Source organism: Lepus europaeus, chromosome 16 (assembly GCF_033115175.1).
Source record: "Lepus europaeus isolate LE1 chromosome 16, mLepTim1.pri, whole genome shotgun sequence".
Lineage (NCBI taxonomy): Eukaryota > Metazoa > Chordata > Mammalia > Lagomorpha > Leporidae > Lepus > Lepus europaeus.
In genome coordinates, this window is record NC_084842.1 from 23,010,751 (window position 1) to 23,028,123 (window position 17,373).

The following is a 17,373-nucleotide window of genomic DNA, read 5'->3' on the forward strand; positions in this document are numbered from 1 at the left end:
CTGTAATCTTACAACACTGGCATAACTCTGTTTCCTTCCCCAAGCACATGGCTGCCAACTGTTTTTTGGATTTGAGGAATCCAGAGCTGCTGTCTGTGGGGACTATTTCCTTGGGTCTTTGATGTCCAAGTACGTACCCAGAGGGTGCCAAGTGTACCGGCCCCAAAACATGAAGGCAGTCTGACAGTCTTTTCCTTTGCAGGGTGCAGGGGAGTATTTTACATCAGAAACAGTCCAATCATCAACAAGGAACAGCAACCGGGATGTCCAAAAGGCTCAGTCCCCAGGTACAAAACAACACCGCCGACGATGCTTCTTGTGAGGCTCACCTGGAAGCACTACAGCTCTTCTGCGATGATGACCAAATCACACTTTGCAGCAAATGCTTCCAGTCCCAGGAGCACAAGCATCACGTGGTTTATGGAGTACAAGAAGCTGCTGAGTATTATAGGGTAAGCTTCCCTGCAAATCAGCACTCTTGGCCAACTCTGATTGATTGATTAATTGGGCAGACATGCTGACCCTCCAGATGTTTATTAAAGAATGCCAGACAAACACCATAGTTAGCTGAACCTTCAATTTCAAGGCCAAAAAACCATAAAATCGGTATTCCTGACCATTCAATTGTCTAAAGTGAGGAATCCAACTCTCCTAAAACCATTAACTTATCTACCATTCTATGATCTGTTTCTCTACAGAAGTTATTGCATGAAATGTTAAACGCATTGAAGGAGAAACTTGAAGTAGCTAAAAGTATATTGGCTGATGAGCAAGAAAGAATGGTGATGATTCAGGTCAGTGCTTGTCTTGATTCAAGGAGAAAATTTGTTAATAATGTTGGGTAGTAAACGATGTAAACAAAGTCAAAAAACAAATGACAAAGCAGGATAAATGTTAGAAATCCATAGGAGTGAAAACTGCTAATAGCTTTATTAATGAAGAGCTCCTAAGTCAATAAGGAAAAGACTTAGAAATTCAATGAAAAGATGAAAAATGAGAGTTTACAGATAAGAAAGTACAAATAAGATTTATTTTATTGGAAAGGCACAGTGACACAGAGACAGAGATCTTTCTTCTGTTGATTCTTGCCCCAAATGACTGCCACAACCTGGACTGGGATGGCCAAAACCAGGAGCCAGGAATTCGTACAGGTCTCATATGTGGGTAGTAGGCGTCCAAGTACTTGGACTATCTTCCCCTGCCTTCCCAGGTGCATTAGCAGGGAGCTGGATCAGACGTGGAGCAGTAGGCCTCAAATCATCACTCCAATATCAGATGCTAGCATCACAAGTGGTGACCGCTGCAAGTATCTTTTAGACATATCAAAAGATTATGAACTTTGCTAGTGATAAGATACATACAAATTAACTGTATTAATCTGTTGATGAGGTTGCATTTTCAACCCTTATTGGCAAGGATCAAAAAGATTCATATCAGTTTATAACAATAAGATAGGGGAACGAATGTCTAGTGTCATACTGGTAGCCATATAAGTTGTGAAACCCTTTAAAGGGCAATTTGAGAAATGCTACCAAATTGAGGACTCACTATCTGTTATGTATTTCTGATTTTAAACCAAGTCTTCATAGTTAATCCTAATCCATCCCAGATATTCCAGCTTTTGTGTCTTCTTTTTTTTCGGTTGTTACAACAAATAAATGCCTAGCTGAGGACAGGGGAGGAAGAGAATCACCTAACTGCATAAAAATTGCTCAACCCATTTCCATATTTTTCCAAGCACCATTAATTCCACAAATATTGAAATCCTACTACTGGTCAGAGCCAATGTAAGGTGCTGGAGGCTCAGCCATGGGGGGACAGGGAGAGTTCTGAACTTAGGGAACTTACATTCTAGAGAACATAAACAAAATCAGTTGAATGTAGTATTTTACATGGTAAATGCTATAATTTTTCTAAAATCAGGAATATAAATGATAGATACATTTTACATTATTTTTGTTTAAAGATTTATTTTATTTATTTGAAAGACAGAGTTACAGAGAGAGGTAGAGCCAGAAAGAGAGAGAGGTCTTTCATGCTCTGGTTCACTCCCCAAATGACAGCAACAGCCAGAGCTGAGCTAATCTGAAACCAAGAGCTAGGAGCTTCTTCCAGGTCTGCCACATGGGTGCAGGGGCCCAAAGACTTGGGCCATCTTCCACTGTTTCCCCAGGCCACAGCAGAGAGCTAGATGGGAAGTGGAGCAGCTGGGACTTGACCCAGCGCCCATATGGGATGCCAGCACTGCAGGCCAGAATTTTAACCCACTGTGCCACAGCACCAGCCCCCATGGATACATTTTTAATAAATTTTACAAAAGTGTTGTATTCAGAAAATTGCATTTGAAAAGGCTCAGGGAGGTGAGGGACTGAGGGATGTATTGTCTTGAGGAAGAGGCTGAGGGAAAGACAAAAACAGAGGCCTTGAGAAGTGTCAAGTGCACCTGCCTGGAGCTGTGTGAATAAAGTGGAGACTATAAAGGATGGATCAAAAGAAAAAGGTCTCAACGTATAATGCAGTTAACTTTAAATGACATAAGGTAACCTCTGGCAGGTTTTGAACAGAGAGTGATGTGATTTCTCTTCCATTTTCATGATAATACTCCAGGTGCCAAAGTAAAAATAGACTTTAGAGGCTGAAGCTAAAGGAGGAGAGACCTGGAAAGGGTCTGTTGCCGTAATGGGGATCAGGTGATGACAGTCTAGTAGCAGAGGTGGTAAGAAGCAGTCAGAGTCCTAATACGCTTGATTATATCATGAGATTACATATCATCTCTAAAATAACTTCTCCAGGGGCCAGCATTTGTAGTTCAGTGGATTCAGCTGCCTCTGACACTGACATCTCATATGGGTGCTGGTTAAAGTCCTGGCTGCTCTACTTCCAATCCAGCTCCCTGCTAATGTGCCTGGCGAACAGTAGAAGATGGTCCAAATCCTTGGGCCCCAGCCATCCACATGGGAGACAAGATAGAGTTCCAGGCTCTTGGCTTCAGCCTCACCCACCCCAGCTGTTGCAATCATCTGTGGAGTGAACCAGTGGTTAGATCTCTCTCTTTCTCTGTAACTCTGTCTTTTATAAACAAATAGATCTTTAAAAGTCAATAATATTAAATTAAATGACTACTTCCAAATATATTATCTTCTGTAGCCCAGACTTCCAAATGGAATTTTTATGTCCAAATTCCTGGTTGGCGTTTCTCCCAGGATATGTAATGGGCTAATCAAATTCGTCATATCCAGAACTGTGCTCCTGATATACCCCCTATCTCTGAAATCTAGCCTTTCCATTGTTTTTCTTTGACAGTTTAGCAACTCTGTCTTCCATTTGCTTGGTCAAAAAAGTCTTTGTGTCTTCCATCCTTGACTATTTTTTTTCTCACACCCCTATCCAAAGCAAATCCCAAGTGGCACTAATATCTGATTTCCTGATCTCCTCTTCCTTGGTCATAGTGACTAATTTTCTTTAGCTTTTCTAAATTAATTAATTCTTTTAGCTGCATTTTATATTTTAAGATTATGTTGCTCTCTTGGCTGATCTTGAAGAAAATTTCTTTTTTTCTTTGGATGTGTTTCTTCCCCTGTACTTTATATTTTCTTTGCTTGGGGGTTAGAGAAGGAAGATAAAATATATTTGTGGTCAATCTGTTATATTTAACCTGAAATCTACCATATCTGTATCTATGAGGAAGGAAGAGGAGCAGAATTTTAAAGGGATGATTGAGTCTGAATACAGGACAAGATTCCAGTTGTGGAGTGAAGAAAATGATCTGAACTCTCGGAGGCTGGAAGCACACATGTTTGACTCCAACTTGAGAGAAGCCAGTCTGAATCAACTGACCAGGTTTGGCACAGAGTTAGAGGAAAAGTCCCAGGAAATGTTACAGGTGAGATGTTGTAATATTTGAGAAAGAGAAGAAGTAAATGTTATGCCAATTCCAGAATAAGACATCCAGTGACAACTATAGATGTGTTCAATGACTGTATATAACCATCTAGCAATTCAGTTTCTATGTATTTATCCTTACACACACATAAGAAGACACATGGATGAGGTGACACTGTAAACCTGGATTTCAGTATATGCCATGGTTTAAAATTTGATCTTTGAAGCCAGACTGATGGGGCTCTTATCTAGGTTCTGATTTTTATGGATCTGTTGCTAACCCTCTGACTCAGTTTCTTCAGTGGTCAGATGAAAATAACACTGGTCTCCAATTCATAACATTGTTGTGAGGTGCAGAGGTGCAGCGGTGTAGTGGGTTAATTCTCCACCTGTGGCACCGGCGTCTCTGCTGTTCCTCTTCCGATCCAGCTCTCTGCTGTGGCCTGGGAATGCAGTGGAAGATGGCCCAAGTCCTTGGGCCCCTGCATTCGTGTGGGAGATCTGGAAGAAGTTCCTGGCTCCTGGCTTCGGATCGGCCTAGCTCCAGCCGTTGCAGACATTTGGGGAGTGAACCACTGGATGGAAGAACTTTTTGTCTCTCCCTCTCACTGTCTGTGTAACTCTACCTCTCAAATAAATAAATCTTGCAAAAAGAAAAAGAGAGATAATAAGACATAAACCTCATTAAATAGTATCTTGCATATTTAAGCAATTGAAAAACAGTAGGTATTATTTTTACTTCTATGGCATTTATTAATAGCAAGAGACTAAACACAAACGACAGCATTTAACCTAGCAGTTAAGATGTTGATTAAGACACTTGCATTCCCTATCAAAGCGCATGGGTTTGAGTCCCACCCCGTCTCTTGTCTCCAGTTTGTTGCTAATGCAGACAGACTCCAGGAGGCAGCTGTGATGGCTGAAGTAATTGGGTTAGCGACATCCATATGGGAGACCTGGATTGAGTTTCTGGTTTCAGCCTCAGCCTAGCCCTGGCCATTGATAGTATTTTGAGAATAAGCCAATAGGTTAGAGAGCTCTCTCTCTCTGTTTCTCTCTTTCTCTGCCTCCCTGCCTCCCAAATAAAAATTTTTAAAATATAAAAATATAGAACCCACATTATTGATATGAGACTCACAAAATAAATTGTATTATATACATAATATGGAATACTTTTCAGCATGTAAAAGGGCACCATGGCTCTTTGGATAGGGAACTGAATACCCTTTAAAAAAAAAAGCAAGTTTTCTGATTAGTGACAGGGTATAATATGCCATTGTTTATGGGTATTTTGGTTTTTTTGCCTTAAATAATATTATTATTGCATATCTAACTAGGTAGAATGTATTTGAAAGGATGAAGAAGAAACAGTTATCCGCAGCCTAATTATTCTTCTTAGTAACTAATTGACATAATTTACTTTTAACTTAAATTGTTTACATTTTAACTGTAATTTACTGAAGGCAATAGGAAACTTTCAAAACAAAAAAATGGGATGTGCTGTAGGTGCATGTTAATCTGAGTAATTGGACTACATGTGCACTCATCCCTCTTGACTTAAAATACATCAGATATCGAAGAAATACCTTTCTACTGAGTTGTTCTGCTTGACAATGTAAGGTAGCATGGCCTTAATTATGTCCATTTCTGAGTGGCAGGCAGAACAACAGATTTTTAAAGACATGGTTGAATTAGGATGCTAACAGTTGTTGGGATAGTAATAAAAACACTTTTGCAGAGACTGAATGATCTGGGGAGAGAGAATATGAACAAGCTGAAGGAGAGTGAAGCCAGGGTTTCCGAGCAGATCAGCAAGCTCCAGAGCATCACCACGGAGCTCGAAAAGAAATGCGGGGAGTCAGCCTTTGCACTACTCCAGGTAAGGCTGGACAGGAAGAGAGAAGTGGACAGCACTCATGAGGAGAATGCAGTGTCCAGTGATCTGCAGCCATGCATGAAGTCTTTGCAGCTGTTTACCAGTTGCCATAAACATTCTGAATTGTCATAAAATTATGGTATCGTGTAAAGTTGTTACATGAGATGAATTCTCATTGTAAAATTATTGAGAGTAAGTTTGAACTGAGATGTACCTCACAGGGTCAATGGTCAAATTATGGCATATCCATTCAATGCTTTTATAAATATGTGTGTGTGTGTGTGTGTGTATATATATATATATATATATATAATATTGAAGTTTGTTTTTTCTTTATTTGAAAGATAAAGTCACAGAGAGAGAGAGAAAGATCTTCCATCTGCTGGTTCACTCTCCAAATGGCTGCAATGGCCAGGCTGAACACAGGAGCCCAGAATTCCATCTGGGTCTTCCATGTGGGTGCAAGGTCTCAAGGACTTGGGCCATCTTCTGTTGCTTTCCCAGGTACATTAGCTGGGAGCTGGACCAGAAGTGGAACAGCCAGGACTTGAACCAGAGATCACATGTGTTTCAACTCACTGTGCCACAATGCTGGCCCCTCAACGTTATATTCTACAAACGCAGAAAATAATATCTTCAAGATATCTCATTAGATGAGAAAAGATGCAGAAATGCTTTTTGTTTGGCTTATAGAGAGTAAGCATATATGTATATACATATGTGCTTGCTAACATGCACAGATGTATGGTGCAATGTTAAAAAACTATTGCAATTAAAAAGTAAAAGTAGGGACAGGTGGGGGCCACTGTTATGTCTGTAGCAGGTAAAGCCACCACCTGCTATGTCAGCATGCTGTATGGGCACCAGATCATGTCCCAGCTGTTCTACTTCTCATCCAGCTCACTGCTGGTGGCCTGGGAAAAGCAGTGGAAAGTGGCCGAAGTGCTTGGCAGCTGCCACACATATGGGAGATCCAGATGAGGTTCCAGGTTCCTAGCTTCAGCCTGTCTCAGCCCTGGCCTTTGCAACCAATGAGGGAGTGAACCAGAGGACGGAAGATCGCTTTCTCTGTCCCTTGACCTTCAAATCAATAGAATAAATCTTTAAATTAATTAATTAAAAAATAAAGCTTTCACATACTTTCTCTAGCTAAAAAATATAGAAGACATATACCCTTAATCACCAGTAACACTGCAAAACAAAATGAGATTTATTTGTGTAGCATTTACTGTGGTGTGAATGTTTGTGTCCCCACCCCCTCACCAAAAAAAAAAAAAAAAAAAATACATATATTGGAAATTGTCCACCCAAAGAGTGATAGTTTTAGGATATAGGCCTTTGGAAAGCTTTTGAGTCCTCAGTAGAGACATCATGAATTTAATTAGTGCCCCTATAAAAAGACCTAAGGAAAACCCATTACCCTTCCCAACATAGAAGGCAATCTGTGAGACTTCACCAGACATCAAACCTACAAGTGTGTTGACTTTTTTTTTTTTTTTTTTTTGACAGGCAGAGTGGATAGTGAGAGAGAGACAGAGAGAAAGGTCTTCCTTTGCCGTTGGTTCACCCTCCAATGGCCACCGCGGCCAGCGCGCTGCGGCCGGCTCACCACACTGATCCAATGGCAGGAGCCAGGTGCTTCTCCTGGTCTCCCATGGGGTGCAGGGCCCAAGCACTTGGGCCATCCTCCACTGCACTCCTGGGCCATAGCAGAGAGCTGGCCTGGAAGAGGGGCAACCGGGACAGAATCTGGCACCCTGACCAGGACTAGAACCCGGTGTGCCAGCGCCGCTAGGCGGAGGATTAGCCTGTTGAGCCACGGCGCCGGCCTTTTTTTTTTTTTTTTTTTTTTTTTGACAGGCAGAGTGGATAGTGAGAGAGAGGATTTTGAAATTCCTAATCTCCAGAGTTGCAAGAAATATGTTTCTGTTGCATGTAAATTACTTAGTCTCTGGTATTTTGTTAGAGCAGCCTAAACAGACTAAATAGTATATATTTTCAATTTTGTATACTAACGTATTATTTCAGAAAGTAAATAATTACCTTTTTAAAATCCAATCCATTTCCCTCTGCCACATCAGTGTTTATAATGTGAGTGCATTAATTTGCAATCTCTGTTCTAGAGCTAAATATAAGACACTGTAAGCAGGTGTATCCTCATTATTGTTTCTGACCTGTATCCAACTACATCTCAGCCTAAAGGATCCTCTTACCTGCTCAGACTTTGCCGTTACCAGCATAGAAAGCAAATAGAGGGGTACCATTTGAAAGGTTCTGACTCCATGTTAAAAATTGTTATCTGAGGGTTCAGTCCTGTGGTGTAGCAGGTAAAGCTGCCGCCTGCAGTGCCAGCATCCCATATGGGTGCTGGTTTGAGTCCCAGCTGCTCCACTTCCGATCCTTCTGCTGTGGCCTGGGAAAGCAGTAGAGGATGGCCCAATTCCTTGGGCCCCCGCACCTGCGTTGGAGACCTGGAAGATGCTCCTGGCTCCTGGCTTCAGATTGGCACTCTCTCTCTCTCTCTCTTCCTCTCCTCTCTCTCTGTATAACTCTGCCTTTCAAATAAATAAATAAATCTTTAAAAAAATTTTAGTGTCTTGAGAATTGCCACCATGAGACTGGGGAGGAAACAAACTTGGTTCAAATACCCTGTAGTGACCTAGTCTCTTTTTCCCCTTAGGATGCAAAACATTTTCTGGAAAGGTGAGTACTCATTTTGTAAACAGTTGGGTCAGAATCAGAGAGTAGGGTGTGTTGAGCACACAAGGGTGGGAATGTTGGGGAAGGGAGAGAGAGGTCCTATGTAGTGACAGAATGTAATGAGATCTGTCTTGTGGGAAGGGGACTGGGGCCCGTGCAGACAATTGAGATGCTCCTTTCTTCACAGGAGTGAGGCACTACTGCTTCAGTGTCTGGAGCCCGCTCATATCACAGAAATGAATTTGTGCCACATCAAAGGAATGAGCAAAATGCTAAGAGCACTCCAAAGTAAGTTGACGCATATCCATGATTACAGACGACTTTCTTTTTGTAGCTAGGAATCAAGTGACCATCCCACCATAAATAAAACTAAGCTGTAATAGCTTAAAGATTTAGAAAGAGTTAACATGGGGCCAGTACCTTGGCGCAGTAGGTTAATCCTCTGCTTGCAGCACTGGAATCTCATATTGGTGCCAGTTTCTTGTCCTGGGTGCTCCACTTCCAATCCAGTTCTCTGCTATGGCCTGGGAAAGCAGTGGAGGATGGCCCAAGTCCTTGGGCCCCTGCACCCACATGGGAGACCTGGAAGAAATGCCTGGCTCCTGGTTTCAGATCGGTGCAGCTCCAGCCGTTGCGGCCATTTGGGGAGTGAATCAGCAGATGAAAGACCTCTCTCCCTCTCACTGTCTGTAACTCTACCTCTCAAATAAAATAAGTAAAATCTTAGACAGTGAACTAGAAAATAACTATATGATCCTATATCAAAAGCTTTTCCTACAAAGAAACTTTACAACTTTCCCAACCATGGAACATGATTACAGGGAGATTCTTTGACTTAAAAATGTAAAACTTTCTGCAGGGAAAATGTCAACACATATGACAAAGAATTTATATCTTCTGTTCCTATAGTTTTGCTTTTTCCAGAATGTTTTCTCAATGAAGTCATGTAGTTGTGGCCTTCTGAATCCTCGCGCTCTTAGCAAAATACAATGCTGACACATCCAAGTTATCAATGTGTCAGTAGTTTGCTCATTTTTATTGTTGGTAGCATTCTATGAGGAATATACCCTGATTTAGTCTTTTGCAATTCCATGGACACTTTGTTGTTTGCAGCTTTTTGCTTTGAATTTTACATACAGATTCTTGTGTGGACATAACTTCATGTTGCTTAGTTGACTATTCAAGAGTGGGATTTCTGAATTGTTTTCCAAATTTCCTGTGCCATTTTGAATTCCCACCGGTAATATATGTCTCAACATCCTCTTTGGCACTGGGTACTTTGTTTTATTAGATCCAAACTAATAGATGTGTAAGGGTGTCTCATTTTTTAAAATTTGCATTTCTGTAATGGCTAACAATGTTTACCATATTTTCATCTGTTACTATTTTTTCCCCATGTTTGAAATTGAATTGTTCATTTTCTTATCAAATTTTGGAATTTCTTTAGATATTTTGTTTAGCAATCATTTATCATACATGTGTTTTCCAAATATTTTCTCCCAATCTGGTTTGTATTCTCATTTTCCTAACCATGTCTTTTTTTATTTTATTTTAATTTTATTTAGCTTTTAACAGATTCAATGTGATTTGTAGATATAATTCTAAGAACGTAATGATATTCTCTTCCTCTCTCCCTCTCTACCCCACCCTCCTTCCTTTTCGCCTTCTTTTTTCTTTAGTTTTTTTTTTTTTTTTTTTAATATTTATTTATTTAGAAGGCAGAGGGAGAGAGAGGCAGAGGCAGAGAGAGATAGAATCTTGCATCTGCTGGTTCACTCCCCAGTTGGCTGCAACAGCCAGAGCTGAGCCAATTCAAAGCCAGGAGCCAGGAGCTCCTTCTGGGTCTCCCATACGGGTGCAAGGGCCCAAGGACTTGGGCCATCTTCTGCTTTTCCAAGCCATAGCAGAGAGGTAGACTGGAAGAGGAGCAGCTGGGACACAAACTGGAACCCATATGGGATGCCCGCACTACAGGTGGGGGCTTTACTTGCTATGCCACAACGCTAGCCACCCTCCCCTTTTTAGTTAGTTTTTAAGATAACATATTTTAAATTTACATTACTGTAAAAATGGTTAATACTTCACAGAATAAGAAGTTTAATAAGTAAAAAAAAAAAATCCTAGTTTAGTGGGAATATATGATTCTAGTTTAGTGGGAATATAGACTGACTATAAACAATAATTGAATGCAAAAATGACCATTTTATCTATATGCAGTTAACTTTAAAGTTCTCATAAATCATTGAAACTATAGTAGTATAACATTCATAACCATTGGTTTAATAGATATAAAATAAAGGTTTACAAAGTTATACTTGCAGCAATACTGATACATACAGACATTTCTTTCATCTTGCTTTCTTTCTGTTTGTTTTTAAAATTTCAGTTCCCACATATATGGGAGAACATGTGGTATTTGTCTTTCTGTGTCTGGTTTATTTTATTCAACATCATGTCCTCCAGTTGCGTCCATTTGGCTGCAAATGGTAGAATTTCATTCCATTGTGTGCATACACCACATTTTCTATATCCATTCATGTAATGATGGACACCTTGGTTGGTCCCAAATTTTGGCTATTATGAACAGTGCTGCTATAAGTATGGTGGTACAGGTGTCTCTTTGGTACACTGTGTTCAAGTCTTCATATGTGTGTCTGTGTGTCTGTGTATGTGTGTTCAAGTCTTTTGAGTATATACCCAGTGGTAGGATTACTGGATCACTTGGCAGTCAGACCCCTAAGTGTAGTCCTTTCTTAGTTTTTTTCATATCCCAAAGTATCTTAAGTTAGTATGGGTATCCTGTATGCAGCCATCTTGGATCTCCACCTAACCATGTCTTTTGAAGAGTAAAAGCTTTACATTTTGGTAAAGTTTAACTATCAATTTTTTTCTTTTATGATTTGTGGTTCATTTTTGTTTCCTATTTGAAGTTTATTTGTTTTCCTTAAAAAAGATGTTCTTCTAAGCCTTGTAAAGTTTTAAGTTTTACATTTAAGTCTATGGTCCATTTGGAGATGATATTTGCATATGGTTCATAAAATGGTACAAACATTTTGTACCTTTTTATTTTTTTTGGCAAATGAGAAGCCAGTTGTTCCAGAGCCACTTGTTGTTGAAACACTATCCTTCCTTGACTGATTTTTATTTGACACCTTTTTTGGGAATCAATTAGCATATATGAGCAGGCCTATTTATGGACTTTAACAGTCCTATTAATCGTTGAGTCTATCCTTTTGCCAATACAATACTGGCTTGATTGATAACTAAATAGAAAGTCTTGAAAGAAGATGTTGTGAGTTCTCTAAATTTTCTTTTTCAAAATAGTTTTAGCTATTCTAAATTCTTTGCTTTTCTATGTAAGTTTCAAAATTGCTTTGCTGGCTGCTTCAAAATAAGAATACTTTAGATTTTGATAGGCATTACATCGCATCTATAGACCAGTTTGGAGAGAATTGACATCTTGATAATATTGAATCTTCTTGTCCAAGAATATAAATTATCTAGGACTTTGATTTCTCTCATTAGGATTTTGTACTTTTAAAAAATGATTTATTTATTTTTATTCATTGAAAGGCAGAGTTTCCAAGAGAGAGGGAAACAGAAATCTTCCATCCTCTGGTTCATAGCCCCAAATGCCTGCCACAGCCAGGCTACAACAGGCTGAAGGCAGGAGCCAGGAACTCCAACCAGTTCTCCCACTTGGGTAGCAGGAACACAAGTACTTGGACCATCATATGCTGTCCCTTAGGCACGTTAGCAGGAAACTGGATCAGAAGTGGAATAGCAGGGACTTGAACCAGGCGCTCCAATGCAGAATTTAGACATTACCAAATGGCACCTTAGCATGCTGCACCACAACACCTGCCCCAGTTTTCAGCATACAAATATTATGTGTGTCTTATGAGACTGATACCAAAGTATTTTGTTTTCTAGAACTCTTATAAATGTCTCTAAATATCAGCTTTTAATTTATATTTACACTTTATTTATTTATAATTTATTATGAATATGTAGAAATTAATACTATATATCCTGAATCCTCTAACTACATTAAACTCACTCATTAGGTATTGTAGTTTGTATAGATGGATAGAGTCTCAGTGATTTTTCACTTAAATTGTAATGTTATCTGTGAGTATAAACAGTTTCATTTCTTCCTTTTCAATATGTAAGCCTTTTCTGTTTTTTTTTTTTTGTTTTTTTTTTTGTTTTGCCTTATTGTACTGGCTTCAGCTTGCAATATATTCATCTGAAAGCAATTAAATGTTTCAACTTGAAATTTTCTGTTAGCTGTAGGTTGTTTTTTTTTTTTTTTTTCCTTAGATTTATTTATTTGAAAGGCAGAGTTGGGGCCGAGGCTGTGGTGTAGCAGGTTAAGCCGCAGTCTGCAGTGCCGGCATCCTATATGGGCACCGGTTCAAGACTCAGCTGCTCCACTTCGGATCCAGCTCTCTGCTGTGGCCTGGGAAAGCAGTACAAGATGGCTCAAGTCCTTGAGCTCCTGTACTACTCCTGTATAACTCTTTCAAATAAATAAATAAATCTTTTAAAAAATTAAAGAAAGAAAGGCAGAGTTACCAAGAAAGAGGGAAACTCAGAGAGAGGGAGAGAAAGAGATCTTCCTTCTACGGATTCACTCCTCAAATGGCTGCAACAACCAGGGCTGGGCAGGCAGAAGCCAGGAGCCAGGAGTCTCTTCCAAGTCTCCCACATAAGCACAGGTTCCAAGCACTTGGGCCATCCTCTGCTGCTTTCCGAGAGCGTTAGCAGGGAGCTGGATTGTAAGTGGAGTGGCCAGGACTCGAACCAGCACCCATATGGTATGTCGACGATGTAGGCTGCAGCTTAACCCACCATACCACAATGCTAGCCCCCTAACTGTAGGTTTTTGTAGTTGCCATTCATCCTCTTGAGGGAGTTCCTTTGTTCTACTTTGCTCAACATTTTTGTCATTCATGAATAATTGAGTAAATGATAAAGTCATTGAGAGGAGGCCATGTTTTGGCACAGCCAGTTAAGCTGCTGTTTGTGATGCTCCCATTGCATTTCAGAGCTCCATTGCAGGTCTGCTGCTCTTCTATTGATCCAGCTTCCTGCTACTGTATGGGAAGGGGGCAAAGAGTTGTCAAGTGCCACTCACATTAGAGACAGGATGTAGTTCCGGCCTTTGGCTAGGCCCAAACCTGGCTTTTGCAGCCATTTATGGAGTGAACCAGTGGATGGAATGGAAGATCTCTTTCTCTGTCTCCTTTTCTCCTTCTCTGTCACTCTGCCTTTCAAATTAATAAAAATTAAGTCCTTTTAAAACATCCAAAATCATCAAGAGCTTTTTTTGTATCTCTTGACATGTTCTTTTTTTTTCTTTTTAGAGGTTTATTTACTGAAAGACAGTGTTACACAGAGAAAGGAGAGTGAGAGAGAGAAAGAGAGAGAGATCTTCTATCCACTGGTTCACTCCCCAGATGGCCACAATGGCCAGAGCTGCGCTGATCTTAAGCCAGGAGCCAGGAGCTTCTTCCGGGTCTCCTACGTGGGTTCATGGCCCAAGGACTCGGGCCATCTTCTACTGCTTTCCCAGGCCATAGCAGACAGCTGGGTCAGAAGTGGAGCAGCCGGGTCTTGAACCAGCACCCATATGAGATGCCGGCACTGCAGGCCAGGGTGTTAACCTGCTGCGCCACAATGCTGACCCGACATGTTCTTTTTAAAAAAGAAAATAAATAAGATGTATTTACTTATTTGAAAGGCAGAGTTACAGAGAGGGGGAGAGAGAGAGAATCTGCCATCTGCTGGTTCACTCCCCAAATGGCTGCAATGGCCGGAGCTGGGTCAATCCAAAGCCAAGAGCTTCTTCCAGGTCTCCCATATGGGGCAGGGGCCCAAGATTTTGGACTATGTTCTGTGACTTTACCAGGGGTATTATCAGGGAGCTGAATCATAAGTGGAACAGCTGGGACTTGAATCAGCATCCGTACAGGACACTGGCACTGCAGGCAGCAGCCTTACTTGCTATGCCACAGCACCGGCCTCAACATGTTTATTTTTTTCTCCTATTAATATGGTAAACTATATTGAATAATTTTTATATATTGAACCAGCCTTGAAAATGTTTTACTCATTTTATATGTTACTGTAATCAGTATGCTAATATTTTGTTGGGGATTTTCACATTTACGTTCATGAGGGACATCAGCCTTTAACCTTTATTCCTTGTAATCACCCACTGGTAATTTTAACTTAATTCATTTTGGTTTTGATGTCTGGATTCTCTGTTTTATTCTTTATCAAATCTGTATAGCCTATCCTTTTAATTTCCTGTATCCTTCAGATACTTCTAAGATTTTCCTTTTTCTTCATGGCCAAGTTCCCTTAGAGTCCATGCCTGACGATTCCAGTGTCAGAAGCTCCCTGCAGGTTTATTTCTGCCAGAGTCATTCACTAGCAGTTTTCTTAGCAGGTGTGTGCTTAATGATTTTTGATAATACATTTCCTCTTTATTGTCATATTATTTTTAGAAATTCTTTGAGGCCAGGAATGAAGAAGAATATTTTTTTCAGAGAAAGTCTGCATTTATTTCTGCCAGTCTTTTGGAAAAAAATAAGAATCGGGGACAATCTGAAATTTGAAGTTCAAGGCATGTGGTCTTTGAGATCATTCTAATAATATGAATTGAGCTGCCAGTCCAGAGATTTAAGTCAGTTTCACTTACTGAAGTTAAGTAATAGAACTTAAAAGAACCTGCTGCTGGACTGGATGTTAGTAAAAGTAATAAAAAAAAAGGACTACCCTAAATTTATGTCTTAGAGTGAGAAGGCTGCTATTCACTGAAAAGTATTGAGTGCAGAGAGATAGGATTGGAGTTCCATTTTGGAGGTATTATGTTTAAAATTCCCATGTTATGTCCAAATCATATTTGGCAATTTGTTTAAGGAATAAGTCATGGACTTAAGAAAATACATTCAAGTCACTTAGTGAAAAAGATATGAAAAAAGCCAGTTCAGTCTCATTTCAGGTATAAGGAATCACACTGAGCTTTCGTGTTCTTGGCTTGATTTTCTGGAATATTCTACAGGTTTTCTAATCTCTGCTAACACATGGACACTCTGCAAAGTTTGTGGGGAAATGAAATTAAAAGTTGTTTATTTTGGTACAAAGTGATTTTGAAATTTATGCTTTTTTTATAACATACATTTTTTCTTTTAAAGATTTATTTATTTACCTGAAAGGCAGAGTTAGAGAGAAGCAGAGGCACTGAGAGGGAGAGAGGTCTTCCATCCACTGGTTCACTCCCCAGATGGCTGCCATGGCTGGAGCTGCGCTGAACCAAAGCCAGGAGCCAGGAGCTTTTTTTCTGGGTCTCCCACTCATGTGCAGGTGCCCAAGGACTTGAGCCATCTCGTACTGCTTTCCCAGGCCACAGCAGAGAGCTGGATCCGAAGTGGAGCAGCCGGGTCTTGAACCGGCACCCATATGAGATGCTAACACTGCAGGCAGCGGCTTTTCCTGCCACACTACAGTGCCAGCCCTATAATTTAAACTTTCTATGAATTTGTTGAAGATTTCTTATATGCATGGGTTTAAAAAAAATTTTGGACAAAAGGAAATTTATCTTCAATTCCATCTTCCATGAATTTTTGCTGTATACTTCATATTACTTAATCAGCAATTTCTGGGAATTGATGTCACGTTCTGAGGAGCTTTAAGATAGGTAGATTGATTAAGTCTTAGGGAAGAGCCAAGTACCATCTCTTTTAGTAGCAGACTCCAGTGTTTTTGACTGCTCCAGGCCTGATAAAAATCTTTAAGATTTTTTTTTTCCAGGTCATATTTGGTGGGACTGGTTATCAGGACAATTTTACAGCCTTTGGGTGGAAGTTACTTGTAAACCTCCCATTTGTCTATTATTCTTGATTTACTTTTTCTTCCTCAGGTACGAGCGTCTCTTTCCATTGTCTTATTAACTTCTTTTTCATGATGTCCATTTATTGAAGTAAAGCTTAGAGGTTCATTTTCCCATACTCCAGAACTGCCCATCTTTTGTCTATGCTTGAGACTTGTGCCCACACACTGGAGGCCACTGCATGTTAGAAACCATGTCACTGGCATTGGCAATTATGAACTCCTAGGTTAACTCAATATCTCTCTCCCTACAGGAAACATAACTTTGGATCCTGAAACAGCTCATCCTTGCCTCGTTTTTTCTGAGGATCTGAGAAGTGTGAGATGTGGCAGTATCCAGCAGGATGCACCTGGCAACTTGGGGAGGTTTGACTTTGGTGCCACGGTGCTAGGTGTAGAATGCTTCACCTCAGGGAGGCACTATTGGGAGGTAGATGTGGAAAAGGCAACAAAGTGGCAACTGGGTGTATGTAGAGACTCAATACAAATGAAAGGCAGCAGGACCAGTGCTCCTGGGGATAGAGTCTTACTCATGGGAGCCAAGATGGGGACTAATTACACCTTCTGGGTCTTTCCCCCTTTAAAAAAAGTCTCCTTGAGAAAGCAAATACTCAAAGTTGGAGTTTTCCTAGACTGTAAGTATGGGCAGATATCATTCTACAATGTGACAGAGCAATCCCTCATTTATAATTTCTCTAATCTCACCCTCCAGGGAGCTCTTAAACCTATGTTTTCTCTTTGTATCCCAAACGGAGCCATGGATTTAGATTCTCTCACTGTCTGTCCTCCTCATATTCCTTCTTGAAATGTTACTGTGAGCCCTTCATCTCCCTTTATGTGTAACCCAAAACCACAAGAGACTAAAAGGTTAAGAACAAGACGTTGTGAGATAATTTACATAAAGTAATCCAATAAAAGATTAATGTGAATTGGAATCCACTTTACTAGAGCCTTTGCACTGATGAGACTTTCAACGTATGTTTAGTGGGAGAGGTTGCATGCAAGTTGAATCCTGA

The 17,373-nt window shown here is 40.2% G+C and overlaps 1 protein-coding gene across 1 annotated transcript; it reads left to right on the forward strand.

Moving 5' to 3' along the window:
- Nucleotides 1-263: 263 nt before the first annotated feature.
- TRIML2 (tripartite motif family like 2) lies at nucleotides 264-17,162 on the forward strand. Its single transcript, XM_062213722.1, has 7 exons — nucleotides 264-452; nucleotides 699-794; nucleotides 3,689-3,883; nucleotides 5,621-5,761; nucleotides 8,439-8,461; nucleotides 8,646-8,746; nucleotides 16,612-17,162. The coding sequence occupies exons 1-7, from the start codon at nucleotides 264-266 to the stop codon at nucleotides 17,160-17,162; spliced, it is 1,296 nt and encodes a 431-aa protein (XP_062069706.1).
- The last annotated feature ends 211 nt before the right edge of the window (nucleotides 17,163-17,373 follow it).